We start from the raw sequence: 24753 nt of genomic DNA, 5'->3' as shown, positions 1-24753 counted from the left end.
GGGGCTTATTTCTTTTGTTTCTATCTGCATTTAAGCGCGATGCTATCATGTTAGCTCCGTAGCTAATGTGCTTCACCAATGTATTGTCGTGGAGATAAAAGTCACTGTGAATGTCCATTTCGCGTTCTCGACTCTCATTTTCAAGAGGATATAGTATCCCAGGTGGTTTAAAATACAAATCCGTGATCCACAATAGAAAAAGGAAAAAGTGTGGAATCCAATGAGCCCTTGTATCTAAGTTACGGTCAGAGCGAAAAAAGATACGTCCTGCACTGCACTCTAGTCCTTCACTCTCACGTTCCTCATCCACAAATCTTTCATCCTTGCTCAAATTAATGGGGCAATCGTCGCTTTCTCGGTCCGAATCGCTCTCGCTGCTGGTGTAAACAACGGGGAAATGTGAGCAGCCCTTCCTCCGGTGACGTCACGCTACTTCCGGTACAGGCAAGGCTTTTTTTTATCAGAGACCAAAAGTTGCGAACTTTATCGTCGATGTTCTCTACTAAATCCTTTCAGCAAAAATATGGCAATATCACGAAATGATCAAGTATGACACATAGAATGGATCTGTTATCCCCGTTTAAATAAAAAAATGTCATTTCAGTAGGCCTTTAAACGACCATTGTGTGTGTGTGGACAAGGATAAGGTTACCCTGGATAAACTTAGCCGGCTTAGTGTAGAAGGGGCCTAAAACAGCAACAAAACTTGTTATTACGACAACTATTAGCACTGTAACCAAAGTAATTAGTTAAACATTGTCATTCCCTTCTCCTTCACAGATTTCCCCTGCTGTGATCTCTAAAGGAAAGCACATGATAACCCCTGTCCTATCAGCTTGAGCCCACAGCTGATAGCGCTCAATTAATAGTCACCTGACAACAATTACTGCTCCACTTGTGACCATGAAAACTGACCCGGCCACGAAGGAACATCCGGCGCTGTGATGGGACTTTGTATCGACCGCAAAGGCTCTCAGCCTTCACCTCATTGCCACTCCTTTCCCATAACGCCGAGAGGAAATCAATCGCTCACATTCCGAGCCAATTGTCTACTCTATGTTTTCAGATCAGACTCTTGTTTGCCTCACCCCGGCGGCACATTTTGCAACCTTTTTGTCTATAGAGAGAGTGAAGGCCAAGCGAGAAGCACTGAGTTATAAGACAGGAACAAAATAGATGACCATGGCAGAGGGGAAGCCAATTAGAGGGATGCTAGAGGAGAGTGAAGCAAAAACAAAGCTGCTTAAAACGGCGTGTCGCTTTTACCTGGGAGTCTCCAGGTGTAGCTTAACGGATGCTGAGTTTTAAAAAAAAAGGGGTATTACGATGGAAAGTAAACAAAACAAAACAAAAATCATGCAGTAAATGTGTTAATGTACAAACCCCGTTTCCATATGAGTTGGGAAATTGTGTTAGATGTAAATATAAACGGAATACAATTATTTGCAAATCATTTTTAACCCATATTCAGTTGAATATGCTACAAAGACAACATATTTCATGTTCAAACTGATAAACTTTTTTTTTTTTTGCAAATAATGATTAACTTTAGAATTTGATGGCAGCAACACGTGACAAAGAAGTTGGGAAAGGTGGCAATAAATACTGATCAAGTTGAGGAATGCTCATCAAACACTTATTTGGAACATCCCACAGGTGTGCAGGCTAATTGGGAACAGGTGGGTGCCATGATTGGGTATAAAAGTAGATTCCATGAAATGCTCAGTCATTCACAAACAAGGAAGGGGCGAGGGTCACCACTTTGTCAACAAATGCCTGAGCAAATTGTTGAACAGTTTAAGAAAAACCTTTCTCAACCAGCTATTGCAAGAATTTAGGGATTTCACCATCTACGCTCTGTAATATCATCAAAGGGTTCGGAGAATCTGGAGAAATCACTGCACGTAAGCAGCTAAGCCCGTGACCTTCCATCCCTCAGGCTGTACTGCATCAACAAGTGACATCAGTGTGTAAAGGATATCACCACATGGGCTCAGGGACACTTCAGAAACCCACTGTCAGTAACTACAGTTGGTCGCTACATCTGTAAGTGCAAGTTAAAACTCTCCTATGCAAGGCGAAAACCGTTTATCAACAACACCCAGAAACGCCGTCGGCTTTGCTGGGCCTGAGCTCATCTAAGATGGACTGATACAAAGTGGAAAAGTGTTCTGTGGTCTGACGAGTCCACATTTCAAATTGTTTTTGGAAACTGTGGACGTCGTGTCCTCATGACCAAAGAGGAAAAGAACCATCCGGATTGTTATAGGCGCAAAGTTGAAAAGCCAGCATCTGTGATGGTATGGGGGTGTATTAGTGCCCAAGACATGGGTAACTTACACATCTGTGAAGGCGCCATTAATGCTGAAAGGTACATACAGGTTTTGGAGCAACATATGTTGCCATCCAAGCAACGTTATCATGGACGCCCCTGCTTATTTCAGCAAGACAATGCCAAGCCACGTGTTACATCAACGTGGCTTCATAGTAAAAGAGTGCGGGTACTAGACTGGCCTGCCTGTAGTCCAGACCTGTCTCCCATTGAAAATGTGTGGCGCATTATGAAGCCTAAAATACCACAACGGAGACCCCCGGACTGTTGAACAACTTAAGCTGTACATCAAGCAAGAATGGGAAAGAATTCCACCTGAGAAGCTTCAAAAATGTGTCTCCTCAGTTCCCAAACGTTTACTGAGTGTTGTTAAAAGGAAAGGCCATGTAACACAGTGGTGAACATGCCCTTTCCCAACTACTTTGGCACGTGTTGCAGCCATGAAATTCTAAGTTAATTATTATTTGCAAAAAAAAAATAAAGTTTATGAGTTTGAACATCAAATATCTTGTCTTTGTAGTGCATTCAATTGAATATGGCTTGAAAAGGATTTGCAAATCATTGTATTCCGTTTATATTTACATCTAACATAATTTCCCAACTCATATGGAAACGGGGTTTGTAGAAGGTAAGACAATGTTGCTTATGTTATGAGTGTGAACACATTCTTCTGTATACAGTGGGGCAAATCATTATTTATTACCCTGACCATTTTGTAAGGTTACGCACTATACAAAGACAGAGGAAAGATGTGCTCTGGCCAGATGAGACCAAAATGGAGCTCTTTCGCATCAAGTCTGGCCGTGTTTAGAGGCAGAGAAATGCTGAATATGAGACCATAAGAAAACCATAGCAATTTTTAAACATGAGGATGGATCTAGCAACGTGGACAATGAACCAAAGCATACAGCCAGGACAACAAAGGAGAGGCTCAGGAAGAAGCATGGTGTGATACTAGCCAGTCTGTGGACCACCAAGGACTGCCTTCAACTCTACAGGATTACCTGTTTTATTATCTGTAAAGATGAGTGGACCAAAATCTCCCCTGGAAAGTGTGCAACCCTGCTGACCAACTAAAACAAACACCTGACTGGTGATCAAATACGTTTTTCACTCAAACACAAATTATTGTTTAATCTTTATTTAATCTTTATTTTACATCCTGTCTCTATCTCAGTGGTTCTTAACCTTGTTGGAGGTACCGAACCTCACCAGTTCATATGCGCATTCACCCAACCCCCCTTTTTTTCAAATTCAAGACAAAGTTATTATATGTTTTTGGTAACACTTTAGTATGGGGAACATATTCTAAGTAACAAAGACTTAATTTAGAGTTTTTTGGACACTAGGGGAACATATTCTAAGAACAAGCCTATCATCCTTTTTGATTAATATATTACTGAAATCTTCTGGTTATAACAGATTAAATATGTTCATTTTATCTCTAATGCTAAATGTTAATGTTGCTGTCATTTCTATTATCTGTTTCAGGGCTGATTTTATATTATAATTGCAGTGTTTCTAAATATGTTTAGCAGATGTTTACTGTCTGCGTTAATTTCAGTTTGCGCTTTATATTTATGCCAAGCATTATTTCTGTCCATACGTTCCCTTTATAACATAATAATGAATACATTTTATACATGTTGAGTTGTATTATATACTATGTAAAACTGACGAGTTACTGTTCAGACTGGGTCAGAAAGTGGCGCCCTAGAAAAGCAAAGTTAACAACTTCTTTGTCTCACATGACTTCGTGTCACTCAAAATGAGTTTTTTGGACACTAGGGGAACATATTATAAGTAACAAAACTTAATTTTGAGTTATTTGGTTAGTGTTAGGGTTTGGGTTAGGGTTAGGGTTAGAGGGTTAGGGCCAGGGTTAGAGGGTTAGGGTTATACTAAGGCCATGCCGAATAAGGCATTAATAAGTACTTAATAATGACTAGTTAAGAGCCAATATGTTACTAATTTGCATGTTAATAAGCAGCTAATTAATGGTGAATATGTTCCCCATACTAAAGTGTTACCATGTTTTTTTACTGGTGCACAAAATGAACCGTGCATGAACATCACCTTGTTCAAACAACAAAACCAACACAGTGCATAAACTCACAACAAATGACACACCTGCAAATCAGTCTGACTTCTGCTGTTGCCGTATCCGTAATACGCCGATAGGGAGAAGTTTTTATTTACACGATGAGTCGGGTGTGTCTTGACCTCTGCCGAACCCCTGAGCCCGACTCACCCAACCCCTAGGGTTCCATCCAACCCAGGTTAAGAACCACTGATCTAACTGTTAAAAAAAAGCTCCAAAAATATTGACTGTTCACGTCTTTGTCAGCGGTAAATTTACAAAATCAGCAGTGAGTAAAATAGTTATTGACAGCGTGAAGAGCTTAATTGTGGAGACTCTGACTTTTTGAGAGTTCAGACTTGACTCAAGGTTGAAGTGGCATTGTGTCTAAGGCTTGGTAAAATATCAATTTCACCGATAATAGATCAATATCTTACACACTTGGCAATATCGATAAACAGATATCAGAGGTGTGGACTCGAGTCACATGACTTGGACTCGAGTCAGACTCGAGTCATGAATTTGATGACTTTGGACTCGACTTGACAAAATGTAAAGAGACTTGCAACTCGACTTAGACTTTAACATCAATGACTTCACTTGGACTTGAGCCTTTTGACTTGACATGACTTGCTACTTTCCCCAAAACCCAAAGATTAAAAAGTTATTTGGGAGCGCGCCGTATCTTTCATTTTGTACTTGTCTGTCTGTCTATCAGCGTGTTGTTCCTGTCAGCTGGTGTGCTCTCAGTACTAGGGATGTGCGTATCGATCCTGTGGTATCGATATATCGATACTCACACGCTACTCATTTGGCATCACTTTTCTGAAAAAGTATCGATATATACCAAAAAACGGCGTGTGGGGGGTGCAAGCATCACTTTCAGATGTTTTTGATGACTTACTTAACTTACTATGTGCTGGGACACACCTGTACCTGGCAGAGTATAGAGCTGGCCCAGTCACGTGACAGGAGACAGCCAATGAGCGTCGTCAACGTGCAACACACACACACACACACACACACACACACACACACACACACACACACACACACACACACACACACACACACACACACACACACACACACACACACACACACACACACACACACACACACACAGCCAGCCGACAGCGTTGTTACTTTTCCTGAACAGCAATCTGAGACTTCAGTAAAGTGTGACGTGTGACGACATATCTGGAGTACATTAAAGGTGTGATGGTGTCAGACATTTTTGTAGATAATTTTTCCAAGTTCATTTTCTCAGGGAACTGTCTTTCGTATGCAGGTTTATTGGACAAGGAAATTATTGACTTTGCTTCAGAGAAGTGTTATAAGTTTACTTCCACAAAGAGGTTTGAAACATAACATTGTTATGAATAATAGTTTTTTTAAGCTTTTTCTACCAATACTTTTTTTTGAGAAATAAGAAAAGGGAAAATGCGTATATTTTTGTTTATATTTAATTTATTTTTCATATTTATGTTATTTATTTTAATTTTACTTTTATTATATATTGACCATAATGAATGTGGTATAAATGGTCTGTATTTGTCTTGTGATTTGTCTTAAATAATAACAATAGTAATAATATTTTTGACTGACAAAAATTGCCAATAAGAAATTAATGGTATCGGTATCGATGAAAATGCAAGAAAGGGTATCGGTATCGTATCGAATCCTAAAAGTGTGGTATCGCCCATCCCTAGCCGGTGTGCTCTCAGTACAACAGCCAATCAAATTAGATCTACGTTGTTTTCATCCCACAGCATTCAGCCAATCAAATTGCAGGACAACCAATGAAGAAGAATTGTCAAACCATGCGGCAGTGAGAAACAATTATGCCAAAGTTAATTTCGTTCGGGTATTAAAACTACGACTTGGTCAACAAAAAACGAATTGCCGTATGCAAATCACGCAGTTTGAATATTACAGACGGAGACGCAACAACTTCCAACTTCGTTCGACATTTGAAGTTGCACAAAAAAGGGTAAGTTTTGAATGTAAGATAACGTTTCTTAGCTAAGTAACATGACTTTTATTTGCTGTGTAGTTAAATCAGTGAGGCTGTAAACTCACTGCTAACGTTATAACCATAGACATCTTATAAGGGTACGCAGCATGGCGCACTACTGCCTACTGGAGCAGACGAGACGCGGGGCCGCCATCTTGGAGTGGTGATCCGCTCCACTCAGTGCAATTCATTTGGCAGGAGCAATGAACAGCGCATTTAATTCATCTTACCTCACTGAATACCACTCATTTTCACGCACTTTTTTGTTATACGTGTAGCTATGATAAAGGACACATGTTTTGGCGTGTTTTATTATTCATAATTTGCTTAACAGTAATATAATATTCTTATAGGTGAGGGCCGACATCCGGGCAACTGAGCTATATACGGGTTCTTCGAGCCATAGCAACCAGACTGGCGTTGAAAACAAACCGTTGCCATTACTCTTTAACCTGTCGACCTACGCTGATTAAACCCGTCATTCTGCCTCCAAAATGCCGAAAAACTGTGTTGTTTTTGGTTGTGCTAACCACAACTGGAACAAGGAAAACAAAGGTCGTATTTTGTTCCGCCAAAGCGTGATAAAAGCCCACAGAGACGAGACAAATGGCTCGCAGCTTTACACCGGGAAAACGAGGACGGTTCAATCAATCAATCAATCAATCAATGTTTATTTATATAGCCCTAAATCACAAGTGTCTCAAAGGGCTGTACAAGCCACAACGACATCCTCGGTACAGAGCCCACATACGGGCAAGGAAAACTCACCCCAGTGGGACGTCAATGTGAATGACTATGAGAAACCTTGGAGAGGACCGCATATGTGGGTAACCCCCCCCCCCCCCCCCCCCCCATCTAGGGGAGACCGAAAGCAATGGATGTGGAGTGGGTCTGACATAATATTGTGAAAGTCCAACACATCAGCGAAAGTCCAGTCCATAGTGGGGCCAGCAGGAACCATCCCGAGTGGAGACGGGTCAGCAGCGTAGAGATGTCCCCATCTGATGGACAGGCTAGCGGTCCACCCCGGGTTGGGAGCAGAGTAGAAAAGAAAAGAAAAGAAACGGCAGATCAACTGGTCTAAAAAGGGAGTCTATTTAAAGGCTAGAGTATACAAATGAGTTTTAAGATGAGACTTAAATGCTTCTACTGAGGTAGCATCTCTAACTTTTACCGGGAGGGCATTCCATAGTATTGGAGCCCAAATAGAAAACGCTCTATAGCCCGCAGACTTTTTTTGGGCTCTGGGAATCACTAATAAGCCGGAGTTCTTTGAACGCAGATTTCTTGCCGGGACATATGGTACAATACAATCGTCAAGATAGGCAGGAGCTTGACCGTGTAGTATTTTATACGTAAGTAGTAAAACTTTAAAGGCCTACTGAAACCCACTACTACCGACCACGCAGTCTGATAGTTTATATATCAATGATGAAATCTTAACATTATAACACATGCCAATACGGCCGGGTTAACTTATAAAGTGACATTTTAAATTTGCCGCTAAACTTCCGGTTCGAAACGCCTCTGAGGATGACGTATGCGCGTGACGTAGCCCGGCGAACACGGGTATGCCTTCCACATTGAAGCCGATACGAAAAAGCTCTGTTTTCATTTCATAATTCCACAGTATTCTGGACATCTGTGTTCGTGAATCTGTTTCAATCATGTTCATTGCATTATGGAGAAGGAAGCTGAGCAAGCAAAGAAGAAAGTTGTCGGTGCGAAATGGACGTATTTTTCAAACGTAGTCAGCCACAACAGTACACAGCCGGCGCTTCTTTGTTTACATTCCCGAAAGATGCAGTCAAGATGGAAGAACTCGGATAACAGAGACTCTAACCAGGAGGACTTTTGATTTGGATACACAGACGCCTGTAGAGAACTGGGACAACACAGACTCTTACCAGGATTACTTTGATTTGGATGACAAAGACGCAGACGTGCTACTGTGAGTATGCAGCTTTGGCTTTTTTTTGCGTATGTACGTAACTTTTTAAAAATATATAAGCTTTATGAACCTTGGGTTAGGTGAACGGTCTTTTGGGCTGAGTGATTGTGTGTGTTGATCAGGTGTTTGAATTGTATTGGCGTGTTCTATGGAGCTAGGAGCTAGCAGAGGAGCTAGGAGCTAGCATAACAAACACGCAGGTGTTATTATGCAGGATTAATTTGTGGCATATTAAATATAAGCCTGGTTGTGTTGTGGCTAATAGAGTATATATATGTCTTGTGTTTATTTACTGTTGTAGTCATTCCCAGCTGAATATCAGGTCACCCCCGGCTCTCACAGCATCTTCCCTATCTGAATAGCTTCAACTCCCCACTAGTCCTTCACTTGCACTTTACTCATCCACAAATCTTTCATCCTCGCTCAAATTAATGGGGAAATTGTCGCTTTCTCGGTCCGAATCTCTCTCACTTCATGCGGCCATCATTGTAAACAATAGGGAACTTTGCGTATATGTTCAACTGACTACGTCACGCTACTTCCGGTAGGGGCAAGCCTTTTTTTTATCAGATACCAAAAGTTGCAATCTTTATCGTCGTTGTTCTATACTAAATCCTTTCAGCAAAAATATGGCAATATCGCGAAATGATCAAGTATGACACATAGAATAGATCTGCTATCCCCGTTTAAATAAAAAAAATTCATTTCAGTAGGCCTTTAAAGTCGCATCTTAGGTGCACAGGAAGCCAGTGCAAGTGAGCCAGTATAGGTATATATATATATGTATATAAAGGTATATACAGTATAGGCGTAATATGATCAAACTTTCTTGTTTTTGTCAAAAGTCTAGCAGCCGCATTTTGTACGATCTGTAATCTTTTAATGCTAGACATAGGGAGGCCCGAAAATAAAACGTTACAGTAATCGAGACGAGATGTAACGAACGCATGGATAATGATCTCAGCATCGCTTGTGGACAGAATGGGACGAATTTTAGCGATATTACGGTAATGAAAGAAGGCCGTTTTAGTAACACTCTTAATGTGCGACTCAAACGAGAGAGTTGGGTGGAAGATAATACCCAGATTCTTTACAGAGTCACCTTGTTTAATTGTTTGGTTGTCAAATGTTAAGGTGGTATTATTAAATAGATGTCGGTGTTGAGCAGGACCGATAATCAGCATTTCCGTTTTCTTAGCGTTGAGTTGCAAAAAGTTAGCGGACATCCATTGTTTAATCTCATTAAGACACGCCTCCAGCTGTTCTCACTGGAGTCCCCCAAAGTCCCGGGTCGTGTGTTCGGATCACTTCGTTTCTGGTAAATATAAGGAACAAAAATCCACCTTCTTAACCACAACTTGGCTATACCGTCCGTGCTAATGTTGTACTTGTTGAATTTGTACCTTATAACGTTCGACAGCTGAAGTTGTTGTTGTACAAAAATAACATGCGGTATATACTTTATAGTCTATAGCCTGTATAGGCTATTTTCGAAAACCGGTTTCGTTTAAATTTGCACTTAACAGTTGGGTTTTTAAAAAACAATAAACCCAGAGTGGAGAACCGTTCTCGTTTTCCCGGTGTAAAGCTGCGAGCCATTTGTCTCGTCTCTGTGGGATTTTATCACGCTTTGGCAGAACAAAATACGACCTTTGTTTTCCCTGTTTCCTGTTGTGGTTAGCACGACCAAAAACAACACAGTTTTTCGGCATTTTGGAGGCAGAATGACGGGTTTAATCAGCGTAGGTCGACAGGTTAAAGAGTAATGGCGACGGTTTGTTTTCAACGCCAGTCTGGTTGCTATGGGATTGGTCGGCGGAAGTGACGTAGGTCCGCCCTCGCCTATACGCTACAAGTGACCAGACGTCCGAGATCAAAACTGGGAATATAATCCCAGAGAAGGGGGAAAAAAACGGTCAGCTATTTTTGAATTGAAGAAACAATATGATTAGGTTATATATACATGCGTATATCCTACATAAACAATGTATGAATACATTAGATATCTATATATCCTATAGACTGTATCTCTGTTGCTGCTGCAGCAGCAGAGAGTTTATTCTGTCTTGACACTTTGTATTGATATTTTCTATTACATTCTTCCCTTAAATGATCATGTTTACAGTCATTGTTTTATATGTATTTTTTTTGTATGTCGCTTTGGATAAAAGCGTCTGCCAAATACTTCAACATAAACATATATAAACACCTGAAAGTCTTTATATCAGCTAAAACCACCTATCTGTTCCACTAGATTCAGAATAAAACCAAATTGTGTCTTACCCAACAATGTTAGTATTTGAATATTGTTGCTTGAAGACTTATTCCTGGTTACAATTATACTGTTAAGAAAGTATTGTCTTATATTTTGCCTAAAATGAGAATGCATCATAATCAGTGGCGGCTGGTGAATTTTGTTTTGGGTGGGGCTGAAAGTTTGTAAACCAAACCCCTGTAGGGGCGTCATCCTCCCCCAGAAGATTTCTTTGGGATTTTCACATACAAATATTAAAGATCTTTGCTCCTTCTCAACTCTGTGGTAATATTATTTTCATAAAATACAACCAATAGTACATTAATGTTAAATCTTACTTGTGAAAAGTAATCCCCCGATTCCTATTTTCAACAGTCCGCTCATTTGAGCAGGAAAACGCTGAACACCTTCTTTGTTTTCTACCTGTCAACTGTCAGTTTAGGCTGCTCGCCGGTTCCTCATCACCACTTCAAGATGGCGGCCAAATTGCTCGCGTCACAGCAACCAATGCTGCTTCTACTTATAAAGATGTCTATGGTTATAACGTCATTGCAAACACGGCAATCTGTTGCGTCCACTGCAGTTCGCTACCTTATTCATACTTTTTGTCAAGTGATTTTTGTTAAGCAGGGTTGCATGAGGTACCTATACATAACGTTACGTTAGTCAATGTATCAACCACAGTAACGTAACGTTAGACGGCGGTCAGCAGCACCGCATATTTTAGCCACCTACAAAAAGACAAACATAGTCAAATAAAGGTCAGTTAAAATGTATACTATATTAAGAATGTGTACATATTGCAAAGGGCCCTGACATCTAAAAAGTACAACTCTGTTCATTGTTTTGTTCATGTTTTTGTTATGTTTTTCATGTGTACGCACACATAAACACACATACAGTATGACATGAGATCAATGAGATAAAGTAAGAACAGGATAGAAACTGCTGTGGAACTAGTTACAATGCAATATGCCATGGAAATACGATGTTAACACTTTTGTGCAAATAAGTACAGTTGCACTTGTTTTTTCAAATGTGTTTATTCTGTAAAGGAACGAGTTAAATGTTTAAAATGACTGGATAATAGTGCTATTATGAAGTGCAATGTCAGCACTATTTTTTTCCCCTGCAATTTCAAATGCACTTGTTTTAATAAATAAATACAGCGTTTTGAAAGCATACACAATATGTGTAAATATATTAGTCTGTGGTTAAAAGGACTCGAAATTCAAAATGCAGGACTTGGGACTTGACTTGAGACTTTCCAGTCTTGACTTTGGACTTGACTCGGGACTTGCCTGTCTTGACTCGAGACTTGAGGGCAAAGACTTGAGACTTACTTGTGACTTGCAAAGCAATGACTTGGTCCCACCTCTGACAGATATCAATCGACCTAGCCCCCTGGTATTCTTGTGTGTGAAGCAGCAGCAGCAGTGGTATCACACTATGCTAATGTTAGCTTGCTTCCAACAACAAGCCATCGGGGGCAAAACAAAAGAAACTGAGGAACTTACCAGCATTACCACCCAATTATCCGCGGGCCAAGAAAATACAGAAAAAGAGGCCATCAAAACTTGGCAAGGATTGAGGTCTCACTCACGGCTTCAAGCGGCTTGTTCAGGTGCTTGAACGTTATAATGATGCAACGTAAACGTCTAAATGAAACTGTTATTTTGATTTATTACATTTGTGACTGAGAATCTTGTAAGAAACCGCTGACGTGGTGAAAATTGTTTTTTTGTTTTTTTACTTTGCACTTGAAGAAACAGTACCCTAATGCAAAGGTGTCAAACTCATTTTAGCTCAGGGGCCGCATGGAGGAAAATCTGTGCCGGACTATTAAAATCATGGCATTAAATCTAAAAAATAAAGACAACTTCAGATTGTTTTCTTTGACTTACTTTGGCCAAAAATAGAACAAACACATTCTGAAAATATTACAATAAAAATATAGAAAAAAATACCGGCAGCGGTAAAGTTTAGATCCATGACGGAAAGAAGAAAGTGAATGAATGTTTATAACTGAATAAATTTTCATGTGCATAAAAATTTGTTTTCTTTTGTATTATTTTTTTTAATGAATCAAGTAAAGTTTTTGACAATCGTTTTCCAAAACACAATATAGAATGTGAGATATAACAGGGTAATGCATACATTTATCATTTGTTTTCAAAACGGTTACCAAAAAGTGGGACCCCAAAAATTTACTCTGGGACCCCATTTTTATGACTTAATGCCATTTTGAAAATTCCTAGCACCAACACTGATGGAGTATTGGTGCGTGCAAAACAGCAGTAGGCAGCTGTGGCCTGCGGGCCGGTTCTAATACTAATCAAATGTCCTCCCGGGGGCCATAGATAATTAATTTGCGGGCTGGATCTGGTCCGCGGGCCTTGACTTTGACACCACTGCCCTAATGCAATTAGCAGTGATGGATTGTTGCAATACAAGCACACTTTCACTTGAAATTCCTTTTTTTATTTCAAAAATGCACCTTTGAGACTTGAGACAGTCTTGTTTACAAATCAAGCTTACTGTTTAACTTACAAGACTGCAGTGAAGGCCTGTTTATGATTAAAAAAAGAAAAAATATGTATATTTGTATTTTGTAACGGAGTTGAGGCATTTTCAATATTGAAGTGCAAATCGAATTGAGTCGTGATTAATCGGTTTAGCCCCTTATGAAAACTTAGGAAATTGGCCATGATGGCCCAATCTAAATGTATCTTTCAAACCAAAGAGTGGTTATAGCACACAACACTAAAGAATGGATGCAGGGAACATTGGTGTCAAAGCTAAAGACTTTCAGTTAATGTCTTTCAAAGCGCTATTTTTATTCTATAGAGAAGAGTGTTGGATATGACTCATCAAAAATTAAAGGAATGGCACAAACCCAATCTGGAAGGGCATGCATGTAAGGTGGTCATAAGGCCAGTGGAGAGCGCCATCATGGGGATTAAAGTAATAATGCATACAGATGGATATGAAAAAATGACGGTTCAATGTTTATACAGTATGTCCAGAAAAAATCTATTACAGAAATTATACAGTACAATGTAATGTAAAATAAATGTAATATTAATAATTGGTAATATTGTAAAGAATGCATAGTTGAAATAGGGGAAATAATAGATTTTTAGATGCATGGCAATTAGAACATGGCCGGTTATAAAATCGATTAGTAAACGTTAATCAATAATCGATTTATTTACTGTGAATAAAGTCATGCAGACTGGCTGACTGCAATGAGCCACCTTACCGAGCAGCTCCTTTATTTTAGGGCACTTACGTTCCAGTTTTACACACATTTCCATTTATTTAATAAATGTGGGAATTAATCCAACTGTTACGTATTACAAACAGGCTGTTGTTGTTTTTTGTTGCAAGTGATAAACGCTTATTTGAAACTAAAAGAAATTGCATCATTGTATATAAATTAGAGATGCATCAATAATCGATTTTTAATCGAATCGTGAGCTGCTCAAAGATTCCTACCTCTAAAGTTTGAACTAAATATTGCTTGAATGTCAGTAAAAAAAAAAAGCTACAGTTATAGCAAAGTGCCAGCATTATATTTTCTGATGGAAACACAACCTTTCTAATTTGACATTTTGAAAATGTAAGACTTCCAGAGCGTCGTGTGAAACGTGTCTCTTAAAAGGGCATGCAAAGGTTTTGTGTGCACTCGGATATAAATAATAAATGATAAATGGGTTATACTTGTATAGCGCTTTTCTACCTTCAAGGTACTCAAAGCGCTTTGACACTATTTCCACATTTACCCATTCACACACACATTCACACACTGATGGCGGGAGCTGCCATGCAAGGCGCTAACCAGCAGCCATCAGGAGCAAGGGTGAAGTGTCTTGCCCAAGGACACAACGGACGTGACTAGGAAGGTAGAAGGTGGGGATTGAACCCCAGTAACCAGCAACACTCCGATTGCTGGCACAGCCACTCTACCAACTTCGCCACGCCGTATAAAGCAAAGTTTGATTTAAACTAGCTTATTGTAGTGTATTTTGCCATCAGTGTGTGAATGTGTGTGTGAATGGGTGAATGTGATGTATAATGTAAAGTGCTTTGGGCATCATTGCAGCTGTAATAAAGCGCTATATACTGTAAATACAGACCATTTACCTTTCTAAAAAGGCTGAAAATCTGTTTTACTATAGTGGTGCGTCCATAATGTACTATACATATCGCAATAGACAACACCCATATTAACCATTGGATGAGCGCTTAATCATTGTGTTATATAATAATAATACCTGGGATTTATATAGCGCTTTTCTAAGTACCCAAAGTCGCTTTACATGTTAAAAACCCATCATTCATTCACACCTGGTGGTGGTAAGCTACTTTCGTAGCCACAGCTGCCCTGGGGTAGACTGACGGAATATGTAATAGCAATAGAGACAAAACACTGTAAAACAACAACAACTGCCCAATGTACTGCCACAAGAGGGAGGCATTAGCATGACTGATCTGAAAAACCTCACAGTCGTCCTTGATATATCTGTCCCTACTATCCCCGGTGTAATAGCAGATCTTATAATCTGCATCAGTTATATCTGTGTAAGGTAGAACATGCTTTTAACTTTACAGATCTGAGATCGTCCCGGGAAAAACCGGGTGACATTTCTTCTTGAGTGTCTGACCCAGGGCTGAGCTTAGTTACTATCCTGAGATCTGAAGACAGCTGCAGAGCCAAGCTGCCAAGGGTAGCATGCAGCTATGATTTGTAACCTCCAGAAGCGTTCATATTAGCGCCGGTGCAGGGGGAATCCAGCCTATTTCAAACAGTTTAAAGGCCAGTCCGTGCCCCAGAGGAAAATACAGCATGATTCGACAATGTTTACGTGTCCCTACTGTGTGTTGCCTGGGATACAATGTTTGCAGTGTGTTAGTATGTGATTTGATTTTCAATACAGTGGCATAAGGTACAATACTGTGTGACAAGGTTGGAGAGAACAAGAGAACGATGGAAACAATGAGAAACTCCATTGCAATATGGCTGTTTATAATATGTTGGTTGTATGTGCTGCATTCATTACTATTTGCATCTGGAGTCACAGCAGTTATAAAAGATGTAGAACCACTGTTGCAAACTTTATTCCAAATTCCTTCGGAAACTATTTAGTACAAGGTTAGTTCTATTTAGTTTGATGATCAATATCTTTACTGAGGTTAGTATTTGTGATATTGAACATGTTTCTAATGTTAGGGTTCTGTCCTGAGACTTTAGCAACATCCTTAGCTTCTCTACAGCTGCAACCACACTCAACACGAATGTACTCAGGCTAAAATGTAAATGGGTTGTAGGATAAATCCATATAGCTAACTCTACACAAAATGAAGTACATTTACATCTTAATGGCTTTACTGTCATCACATGCCACTTGTGAATTGGTTTAATATACAATCCATCTGTATGCCATTTACTAATTACTTAGGAATCCTAACTTTGGACACATTTGAATGTAGCCATGTGGGCTGTTCATCCTGTATTTATACCAAAAGCTCAATGATGACAGCCGAGAATGTCGTCATACACATGAGGACTAGATGCCGCAGAGGCCTTCATGGCCACAACAAGTAATGAATGAGCTGATGAATACAAATGATATCCAAACTTGACATGTTTGCTCAAATCTACACGGGTGATTAAACTTATGGATATTTATTCTATAAAAGGGAGTATATTTTGATGTTCTGAGTGCTCACTTTTCTTAGTCTCCAGATGAGCAGAGGTTGCGGTGTCCTATTTTTGGAAGGGCTATCAGCAGTTCAGTGCCACAGGTCTGAGTGACAGGACAAGTGTGAGTGTTAGAACCGCCCCTCCCTCATTTGGGGCAGGCATTCCTCCGTGTAAGCAGATCTCCCTCCCAGCCTATACCTCCCTCCTGCTCCCTTGGCCTTGAGTGTTGGCCCACAGTAGGCATGGGTGGGTGCACAGAAGTGTGTATGTGTGTGTGTGTTTTCAGGTGTGAGCATCGGCCTCGGGGCTGGACTTCAGAGCTCGAACAGTGAAGCAGGCAAAGCGCCGGTCAGAGCTTGTACAGGGGGGCCCTGACTGCTGACCATTGGCCAAGGCATTGAGGGCCCCCAGGCAAAAACATTAAAAACACAAAGAGCCGGAGGATATGCAAGAAGAAGAATAGCTCGAAAAAAGTAAAAAAAGAGAAAGTAAGACGGCTTTACAATGGTTGCAGAGGAAGTGTTGATTACATTGTCTGGTGGAGCGCCATGGGGCTTCCGTCTCCAGGGTGGTGCGGAACATCACAGACCACTCCAGGTGGCTAAGGTAAGATGGGCTTCTGAGTCGGTTAAATGATGATGTTAAACATTCAGCTGCAACCAATATTTTAGGGTTTGTGAATAGAATAGTGTTTAAGGAAAGTGCAGTTTGAATAAATGAGCTTGGCCACCACAATGCAGGAATGAGATTAGCATTTAGGCTAAGCACTGATTCATTATGTGACCTTTAAACTTAAAATTTAAATGGGAATGTTGTTCAACACATTCCCAAACACATAGTCCCTTCAACAAAAAATAATGATTATCTATGACAATATAAATATAAAATGAAATATAACTATTTGTTTAAACTGTGGTCAGTGTCGACATTGTAGTGAAGATATTAAGTCATATGTGGTCCTATTAATATGTACATTTTGTTCATAACTTTGGGTTAACATGCCATTGAAACTATAATCCTTACTGTCACGTTTAACCGGTCAGATTTTTATTTATTTATGTGGAAACACCTGCATCATGGCAGCATGGCATGCAATAAATCAGTGTCAGCTCGAACATTGTAGTCGTCTGTCATCTTACAATTTGCCACGTTTGGATATTTTTCTGTTAGGTGTTAGGTCTAATCTATATTTTTATATAACGAAATGATAAACCTCTCCCATTTTTCCAATGAAACAGTCCGGATATGTTGATTGGTCACATTTTCTTTCCAGTTTCAATCATTCACTGCACCTCTGTAGCGATAAAACAACTGCAGAATACTGCACTTAAAAAAAATAATGTTTGAGTAAACTTTACATGGGTTCATTTTGATGACATCTTTTGTGTCCTTGACATGAGCTGCAAAAGCTTCATTCCCGCAACAATTAAACTCACTTTTATAAAGTGTTGACCAGGCAGGCATCTATTTTTGGCCAAGTCGCAGCAGGTCACAGGGTTAGCCAGGGTGTGTCTTTCAGTTCAGTGCTAAAAAATCCACCTCACACAGTTTGTACTTGCCGTCCTCAATATGGAGCTTTATGAGGAGGGACTCGCTCATTTTCGTATAAGGGAAGCCAGTTACCTAAAAGAATCATAAATCTACTAATCATGCATAAAATTGTTCAGATGACAAATACAGTAATATCGACATTTGTTTACAATAACTGTGTCACAGATTAAAATATGTAGATGCAGGCAATGTCATGGTTGTACCCTGAGTGACGAGGACAAACCAAATCACCTTTACAGCAAAGGACAGCTGTTTTTGTTTCTATCTAAAACAGCGTGCTTCTTCACCCCTGAGAACAGGATAGCGTAATCATGTCAGACGTCATGTTAGCCAACAGGTGTATGAGGTCTGACAGTTTGGGGTTTGGCAGCATTGGGTTTGTGCTTGTAGATCTGTGGCTGTGCTTGTTTGTGTGTTCATTTATGAGTGGTGGAGTATTTCAGTACCAGTGGCGATGCTGTGTGTGTGTGTGTGTGTGTGTCTGTGTGTGTGTGTGTGTTTGTGTGTGTGTGTGTGAAGTGTGTGGGCGCATGTACGGGTATTGGAACTGTTACGCTTTGTAAACAAGGTGACTGCATGAATAACTAATATCTTATATCACAAGAAGAACACTTTGAAAGACTCTCGTAAATGTGGATGCGGAGTTGCATTGCAGGTTAACAGGAATAGCTAAAAAAAAAAAAAAAAAGAGTTGACTAGTGCAAATCTAAAATCAAGAGTAGTGTCATGGCAATATTTTATAATGCTTTTCTTACTTGACAAAAATATTGAGTTTTAGAATTTATTAGGGGGCCTACAGACATAGTTTGTATCAGACCTGAGGCACTTTACGGCAGGCACAACGCCATGGTTCTGACAGACCACGAGCGCAAATAGCAGAGCTCCAAATGAAGACGGCTGCTGGCAGGCTTTTGCCTGTTTAAGTGTGTATGAGTGTCCCACTTGAGGAGCAACGTGTGGCATATGTTCACAACAAGACTAGCTGTCAAGAAAAATCCACACATTTAATAATAGTGGAGATCCACTGATGAGCCATACCACTGTAACCACTGACACGTGAAGGAAATAAAACCTTGATTGGCTCAATACAATGACACCTGTCAGTGTGTGCTAAGCTGGAACACTGTGTCCTTGTTGCGTGATTAAATGCAATGTTTAGAACACAGAGCATGCATTCCTTGACCTTGAAAGATACACACCAGGGACAGGAAACCTGACTTTGATCTTCATGTTTGTTTCTTTAGGTACGTAAGCGCAGCAAAGCCTGCAGAGCAGGACTGAGGGAGTTGGATGAGCTGTTGTCCATCAACGAACAGCCATGTGAATCGCTATCCCACGCCCAGGCTATGAACCTCATAGACAGCTCTCCAGGGACACTACACATCCGTATCAAAAGGTCAGGGAAGAACAAAATGATGAAGCTTTTTCATTTATTCTACGATGTAAAGTTCTGTTATTGAAAAGTTAACTCTTACTGCTTGTAGAGTACCTCCCGGATTTCAATCCGTTGTGCTTGTCACCCGCGCCCCGTCTCCCCGCATCGACAAGGAGTATCATGCTTCCCTGCAGGCCCTGTCGCCCGCTGACCTTCATCACCAAGCGCCCATCCGTGAGATCCACCGTAGCCGCTCCTCCCTAACCAGCGGACTAACATCTCCACCTGGTAGCGAGGCTTACTATGGAGAGACTGACAGCGACGCAGATGTGGCGGGCTATGAAAGGCAACGGAGACCAAAACGACGCAGTCCCAACAACTCAAACACAGCAAAACCATTAGGGAGGACCCCCCCTGAGGGCGGGGAGACATCGGAGTTGAGTGGCTATGACAGCGCTCCAGATGCACGTGTGTACTCAAGTTTGTCAGATGGACGTGGAGGAGGTGGAGACGGCGGGCTTCCGGGGGTGGCACGAAGGGAAGTGATTTACCAGCCACCTGGTCCAGGCATGTGGTCCTCCCAGACATCTACTGAGACTTCTTCCATCATCTCATCAGCAGACGACCAGGGGCCTCGAGACGGAGAGCAGGAGGAGGACTTCCCTGAGCTTGCTAATGTGCCGCTGGTATCTCCCGAGAGGGCAAAGGAGGCAATGATGCTGGGATCCCGCAGTCAGCTTGTGCCTATGGTGGGTCCTGTCAATAAACCAGTTGATGAGGAACTCACAACAACCTACATGGAGAAAGCCAAGCAAGCCAGTAAGTACAGCTAATTGTGGATACCCCATCAAACAGATACATTCCTACAGTGTAAATTCACAAAATTGTCTGCAGTGAATCAAATGATTTAACCCTAATGGTTATGTTGTTCCGCTTGCCTAATCCACAACTTTACACAGGCTTGCACATACATTAAATGACTCACAGATTCATCATTCACAACCACTAATGTGAGAAGCTTAAGGCTTGCCTGGAATTTTTTTCTGAAGTGCTACTGTAGCAGAGTAGAAGATTGATAGCTGTTAAGGCATGACATTTGGGACAGGTTTGTATAATGACCTCAGAAATATGATGATCTTGCTGCTGTATAGAGTCTACTAATGTGCCTGCAATCATATCTCAAAAAACTAAATGTGCACTGTTCACAAGATGCATACGTACCTGACGTAATTAATTTAGTTTGTGTAATTAACGGTCTAATATGAGTTAATCCTAATAGCTGTGGCTTGTATACCCTGCAGAGCTCAACCGAGGAGATAATCCACAGGACAAACATGTAAAGGAAGCCAAAAGCAGATGCAGAACTATTGCATCTCTATTGACAGACGCTCCTAACCCTCACTCCAAAGGGGTGCTGATGTTTAAGAAAAGGCGTCAGCGCTCCAAGAAGTATACCCTCACAAGCTTTGGAAGTGTAGATGAGGATCAGTGTCAGGACTCACAGGAAGAAGATGGAGCTCTACTTGGCAGTGAATCAGAATTTGATGAAGAGGGCTTTTCGGCAGTTCCTGACCCCACATGGGATAGTGACTATTTGAATGTGCTGGAGAAGAGAGCAACTGCTGGTGTAGAGGGCCGTAGGAATGAGGAAGGAGATGTGCCAAGTCCAGGTTTGAATGCCACTGCAGGGAAGGGGGCACAGCTGTTTGAACAGCAAAGAAAAAGGGCTGCTGAGCATGCAAGGAAAGTGGAGGCAACACATTCTCAGGCTACCCAACAGTCTGTCATGGAGCAAGCTCAGATGTTTCATCCAGACATACACATGCAGATGCAGCCGCTTCTACATCAAGAGGTATCCCAAACCACAAATCAAGTTTCTGTTGCAACTTACAGCATGCCTAATGGTGACCTACCCCAGGCTGCAGGTGGTACTGTTAGCATGATGACATCATATCCAGCTGTGAATACCATCACTGGCAATATACCACCAAAAGAAATGTCCATACCAGAAGTACCTTCCAGTCATGTTCTCAATAGAACTGCTCGTCCTTTTACACCTGGCTTCATTGCTCTACGGGCTGCAACTGCTCCTGTGACATTCAAACCACATGCTATTAAGATAAACCAGCGACCAACCTCTGCAGCTGCTGTGCCACCACAATTTTCCACTGTCCCAGAGCAGGCTATTAATGCTACGTCAGTAATGTTTCAGTTATCTCCTGGTCCTCCTGTCCCTGCTAAATCTTCTGGTCCTGTAACTGATACAGCAGAGGCTCGTGTCATCCTAAACCCTTTGGCCTTTACCTCTTCGGTGGATGCATCACAAACAGCTCAACAGAAAACTGTGTCTTATCCAGTTCAGTATGTAACAGCGCCTCCAATCCCCATACGGTCATTGCCCCCAGCTCCACCACAACCAACGGTTTCAGCTTGGACTCCTCCTATATCTCAAATTCCCAGTGCAATTCATACAGTTGCACTGGTTCCTCCAGTTGTACCAGTTACTCTTCAACCACCACCTCAAATTTCCATGACATCTGTACTTCCAGTTTCCATCGTTTCAGACCCTGAAACTGTAGCACCAACCTCTGTTCCTGGTCTAGGAGGTCGTACAGGAATCTTACTTGAGGCTCGGCGTCGCGGTGGAAAACCAAAGCCTATGTTTACTGTACCAGAGGTCAAGAAAAACTCACCGAATCCTGAACTGCTGTCTATGGTGCAGAACCTTGATGACCGAACCACTCAGCAGAAATATGCTCAACCATTCTCGGAAGCTTTCTATGATAGTGTGCTGGACGGAAGCAGTTCTGAGGTTGCTGCAGGGAGGATACCTCCACCAGTAGCACCTAAACCTCAAGTTACGCATGAGGCCCCACAGATTATCCAAGCAGGTGGTAAGGGAGCTCAGCTTTTTGCTCGCAGACAGAGTCGCATGGGTATGTATGCCATGGACACACCACCAGAAACCCCTTACCAGCAAGATATGGCCTTTAATACTGCTGCTCAACACATTGACTATTCCTCCAACCCCTCCATTCCTTCCCAATGGAAATACTCCCCCAATGTTCGTGCCCCTCCACCCATTGGGTACAACCCACTTCTGGCCCCCTCAATCCCTGTAGGGCCTCAAAGGAACGTGGCCAAGCCAGGGAGCAAAGGTAAAGTAGGCTCCCAAAAAGAGGGTATAAAAGTTCTGGATTTCATGAGAAGACAGCCCTACCAGCTAAACTCTGCCATGTTCAACTACAGTGGAAGTGCTGGTAATTTATCAGCTGGTCCATCTTTCCAGGATCAGAGGCATGGCCATTATACTACGATGGTGGGAAGCTCGCTAACTTCACCTAAGCAAATACCAGTGAAAACAGCTCGTACCTATGAGATAAAGCGATTCTCAACACCGACCCCTATGTCTGCTCCATCACTCGCTCCTAAAGTCCTTGCACCCCGCTCGGCCACTAGCCTCGGAGAGCGTATAAATCACTCTGACATGAGCACTCCACCTCCTGGTCCAATGCCAGACACCAACATAGCACCAGCCCTATTCAGGGACCCTCCCAGAGCTTCACTTTCCTCCCAAATGGCTGGATTTCCCAGCCTTCCAAAATTATCTGCCATGCCTCTGCAAAACCCGGGGCCTGCAGCACCAGCACCTTACAGTCCAGTCTCCTACAACACTGGACTTCAGGCAGCCAAGCAGTTCCAGAGCGCTCCTGAGCTCAGCATCCTTTCCCCCTTGCCTCCTTTCAAGGCCAACGCGGTTCAGGCACCTAAACCACGTTTTGTTGCTACCAAGGGAGGTGTACAGCCCTATGTGTGGAGACCCGGGGCTATTTAAACAGGAAATAAACCACGACAACACCTAGACATTACAATGGACAATTCATCTATTGTTGTAATTACCTTTTTTGGAAGGGGTGGTGTTTGTTTTAAATAGGTGAGCAACATTACACATAGTTTAAGAAGCTTTTGGTTTGGGATTGCTGGTTCAGCAGATTTTTAAATAGGGGTGACTATTGCAGAAACGATAAATAAATCAATATTATGTTAATTATAGTTACTTTGCTGACATATCTTTATTCACACATATCCTTATATTAATGTGCCACTACCACACTTGATGCTATATATTCCACCTGAGGGAGGTATGATTGTTGCAGATGTATTTCTAATAAAAAATATCATAAAGATAACTCTTTGACCCTGTTGTTGAAATGCATTAAAAAATGTAAATGTAATTCATATTTGTAAACCAACTGTAGAATTAAACATTGTGGTTAATCTCGTCGCATATAGGTATGAATTCACCTTATGTACATTGCATTCTTACATGATTGGACTGTTCAGATTGTGTTCGAAATATAAGACAAACTTTCTACAGCAATCCGAACAATCCGGTTGCGATCGTTTCAATGCCCAGTGGATAAAATGACTTTGGTGGATGAGAATATTTGCAAGCACCATTCTCACATGAAAGTAGAGATCCTTGCTAAGTACTGATTGTATATTTGTCAGCTTCCAAAAACAGGAATGGTGCAGCAGGAACTTCATGCTACTGGGATCTTCTCAGATATGTGTATTAGAGTGATATTGTATCAAACAAATAACATTGAGGAAAGATTGTATTTTTTGTTTTGTTGATTTAATACAAAGTTGTGCAAAATGAGGATGGTTTAAATCGAGGCACCCAGTATTTCGAAGAAGGGTTTATGATACAAAGAGGCTGTGGAAAGGTAAGATAACAATGGGCTAGATAGATGAATGGGGTCAATAATCATCACTACAAGTGAAAGGATTATGATCATTGTTTTGGATGCAAGATACAAAGTGGAATTGTTAAAGTAATGAAAATCCACAGGCTAGAATTTAAAGAAGGATTATAAGAAAGGACCAGGATTAGAGATTAGATTAGATGGTAAAAATGAGGAAATGTTGATGCACTGTGGTCTGTGTGTTTTTCATTTTATAACGCTTGCAATTTGAAAATGTAGATTTTTGTGATATCCACCTTTAATTGAATGTGGCTATTTTACCTAAGTTATACTTTTGTTATTTATTACTATACTAAATTATATACAGTATTTCAAGTTCCAGGTACCCCCTTGCATTGGTGATGCCGAGCCTGCAAATTGTTTGTGGAACTGCAGGTGTTAAGTTTGATAATGACCATGTGTCTGGATACTGAGAACATGTGTGAAGATGTTAATATTTAAAATACAATCTGATGATTTTAGATAAATAAAAATAGATCTGTGCTCTAAACTTGTCTCTTATGTCTGGTTCTATACTGCCACCTGCTGCTCACTAGGCAATACTACTATTTTACCTGAACTTACAGTACGCAAGACAGTACACGCATTGTGAAGTATAGAGCTGGTTAAAATACATCCCTCAAATATGTTATACATTATTCTATTTTTTAACAACAAATGTATATATACTGTGGATGGATGGATGTATATATACTGTGTGTGTGTGTATATATATAT

At 41.0% G+C, this 24753-nt stretch overlaps 1 protein-coding gene across 2 annotated transcripts; it reads left to right on the top strand.

Moving 5' to 3' along the window:
- Nucleotides 1-6222: 6222 nt before the first annotated feature.
- Nucleotides 6223-24526, top strand: synpo2la (synaptopodin 2-like a). 2 transcript variants are annotated; one of them, XM_062059576.1, is made up of 4 exons: nt 6223-6405; nt 19137-19288; nt 19377-20086; nt 20569-24526. In XM_062059576.1, exons 1-4 carry the CDS (start codon nt 6322-6324, stop codon nt 23100-23102), a joined length of 3480 nt encoding a protein of 1159 aa, XP_061915560.1. In that variant the 5' UTR covers nt 6223-6321; the 3' UTR covers nt 23103-24526. The 2 variants fall into 2 exon arrangements, with proteins under 2 accessions (XP_061915560.1, XP_061915559.1); XM_062059575.1 differs by lacking the exon at nt 6223-6405 and adding an exon at nt 16566-16947.
- Nucleotides 24527-24753: the final 227 nt, after the last annotated feature.

The sequence above is a fragment of the Entelurus aequoreus genome, linkage group LG09 (assembly GCF_033978785.1).
Source record: "Entelurus aequoreus isolate RoL-2023_Sb linkage group LG09, RoL_Eaeq_v1.1, whole genome shotgun sequence".
In the NCBI taxonomy this organism is placed as follows: Eukaryota; Metazoa; Chordata; class Actinopteri; order Syngnathiformes; family Syngnathidae; genus Entelurus; species Entelurus aequoreus.
Note: the sequence above shows the minus strand (reverse complement) of the source record. Positions and strands in the feature narration are given on the sequence as shown.

Excerpts from the sequence above, each read along its gene's own strand:
- synpo2la (XM_062059575.1), top strand. The coding sequence starts at position 16,846 with ATGGTTGCAGAGGAAGTGTTGATTACATTGTCTGGTGGAGCGCCATGG. Across the intron at positions 16,948-19,136 it reads GACCACTCCAGGTGGCTAAG|GTACGTAAGCGCAGCAAAGC; the intron begins GTAAGATGGGCT and ends TTGTTTCTTTAG. Across the intron at positions 20,087-20,568 it reads GGAGAAAGCCAAGCAAGCCA|AGCTCAACCGAGGAGATAAT; the intron begins GTAAGTACAGCT and ends TATACCCTGCAG.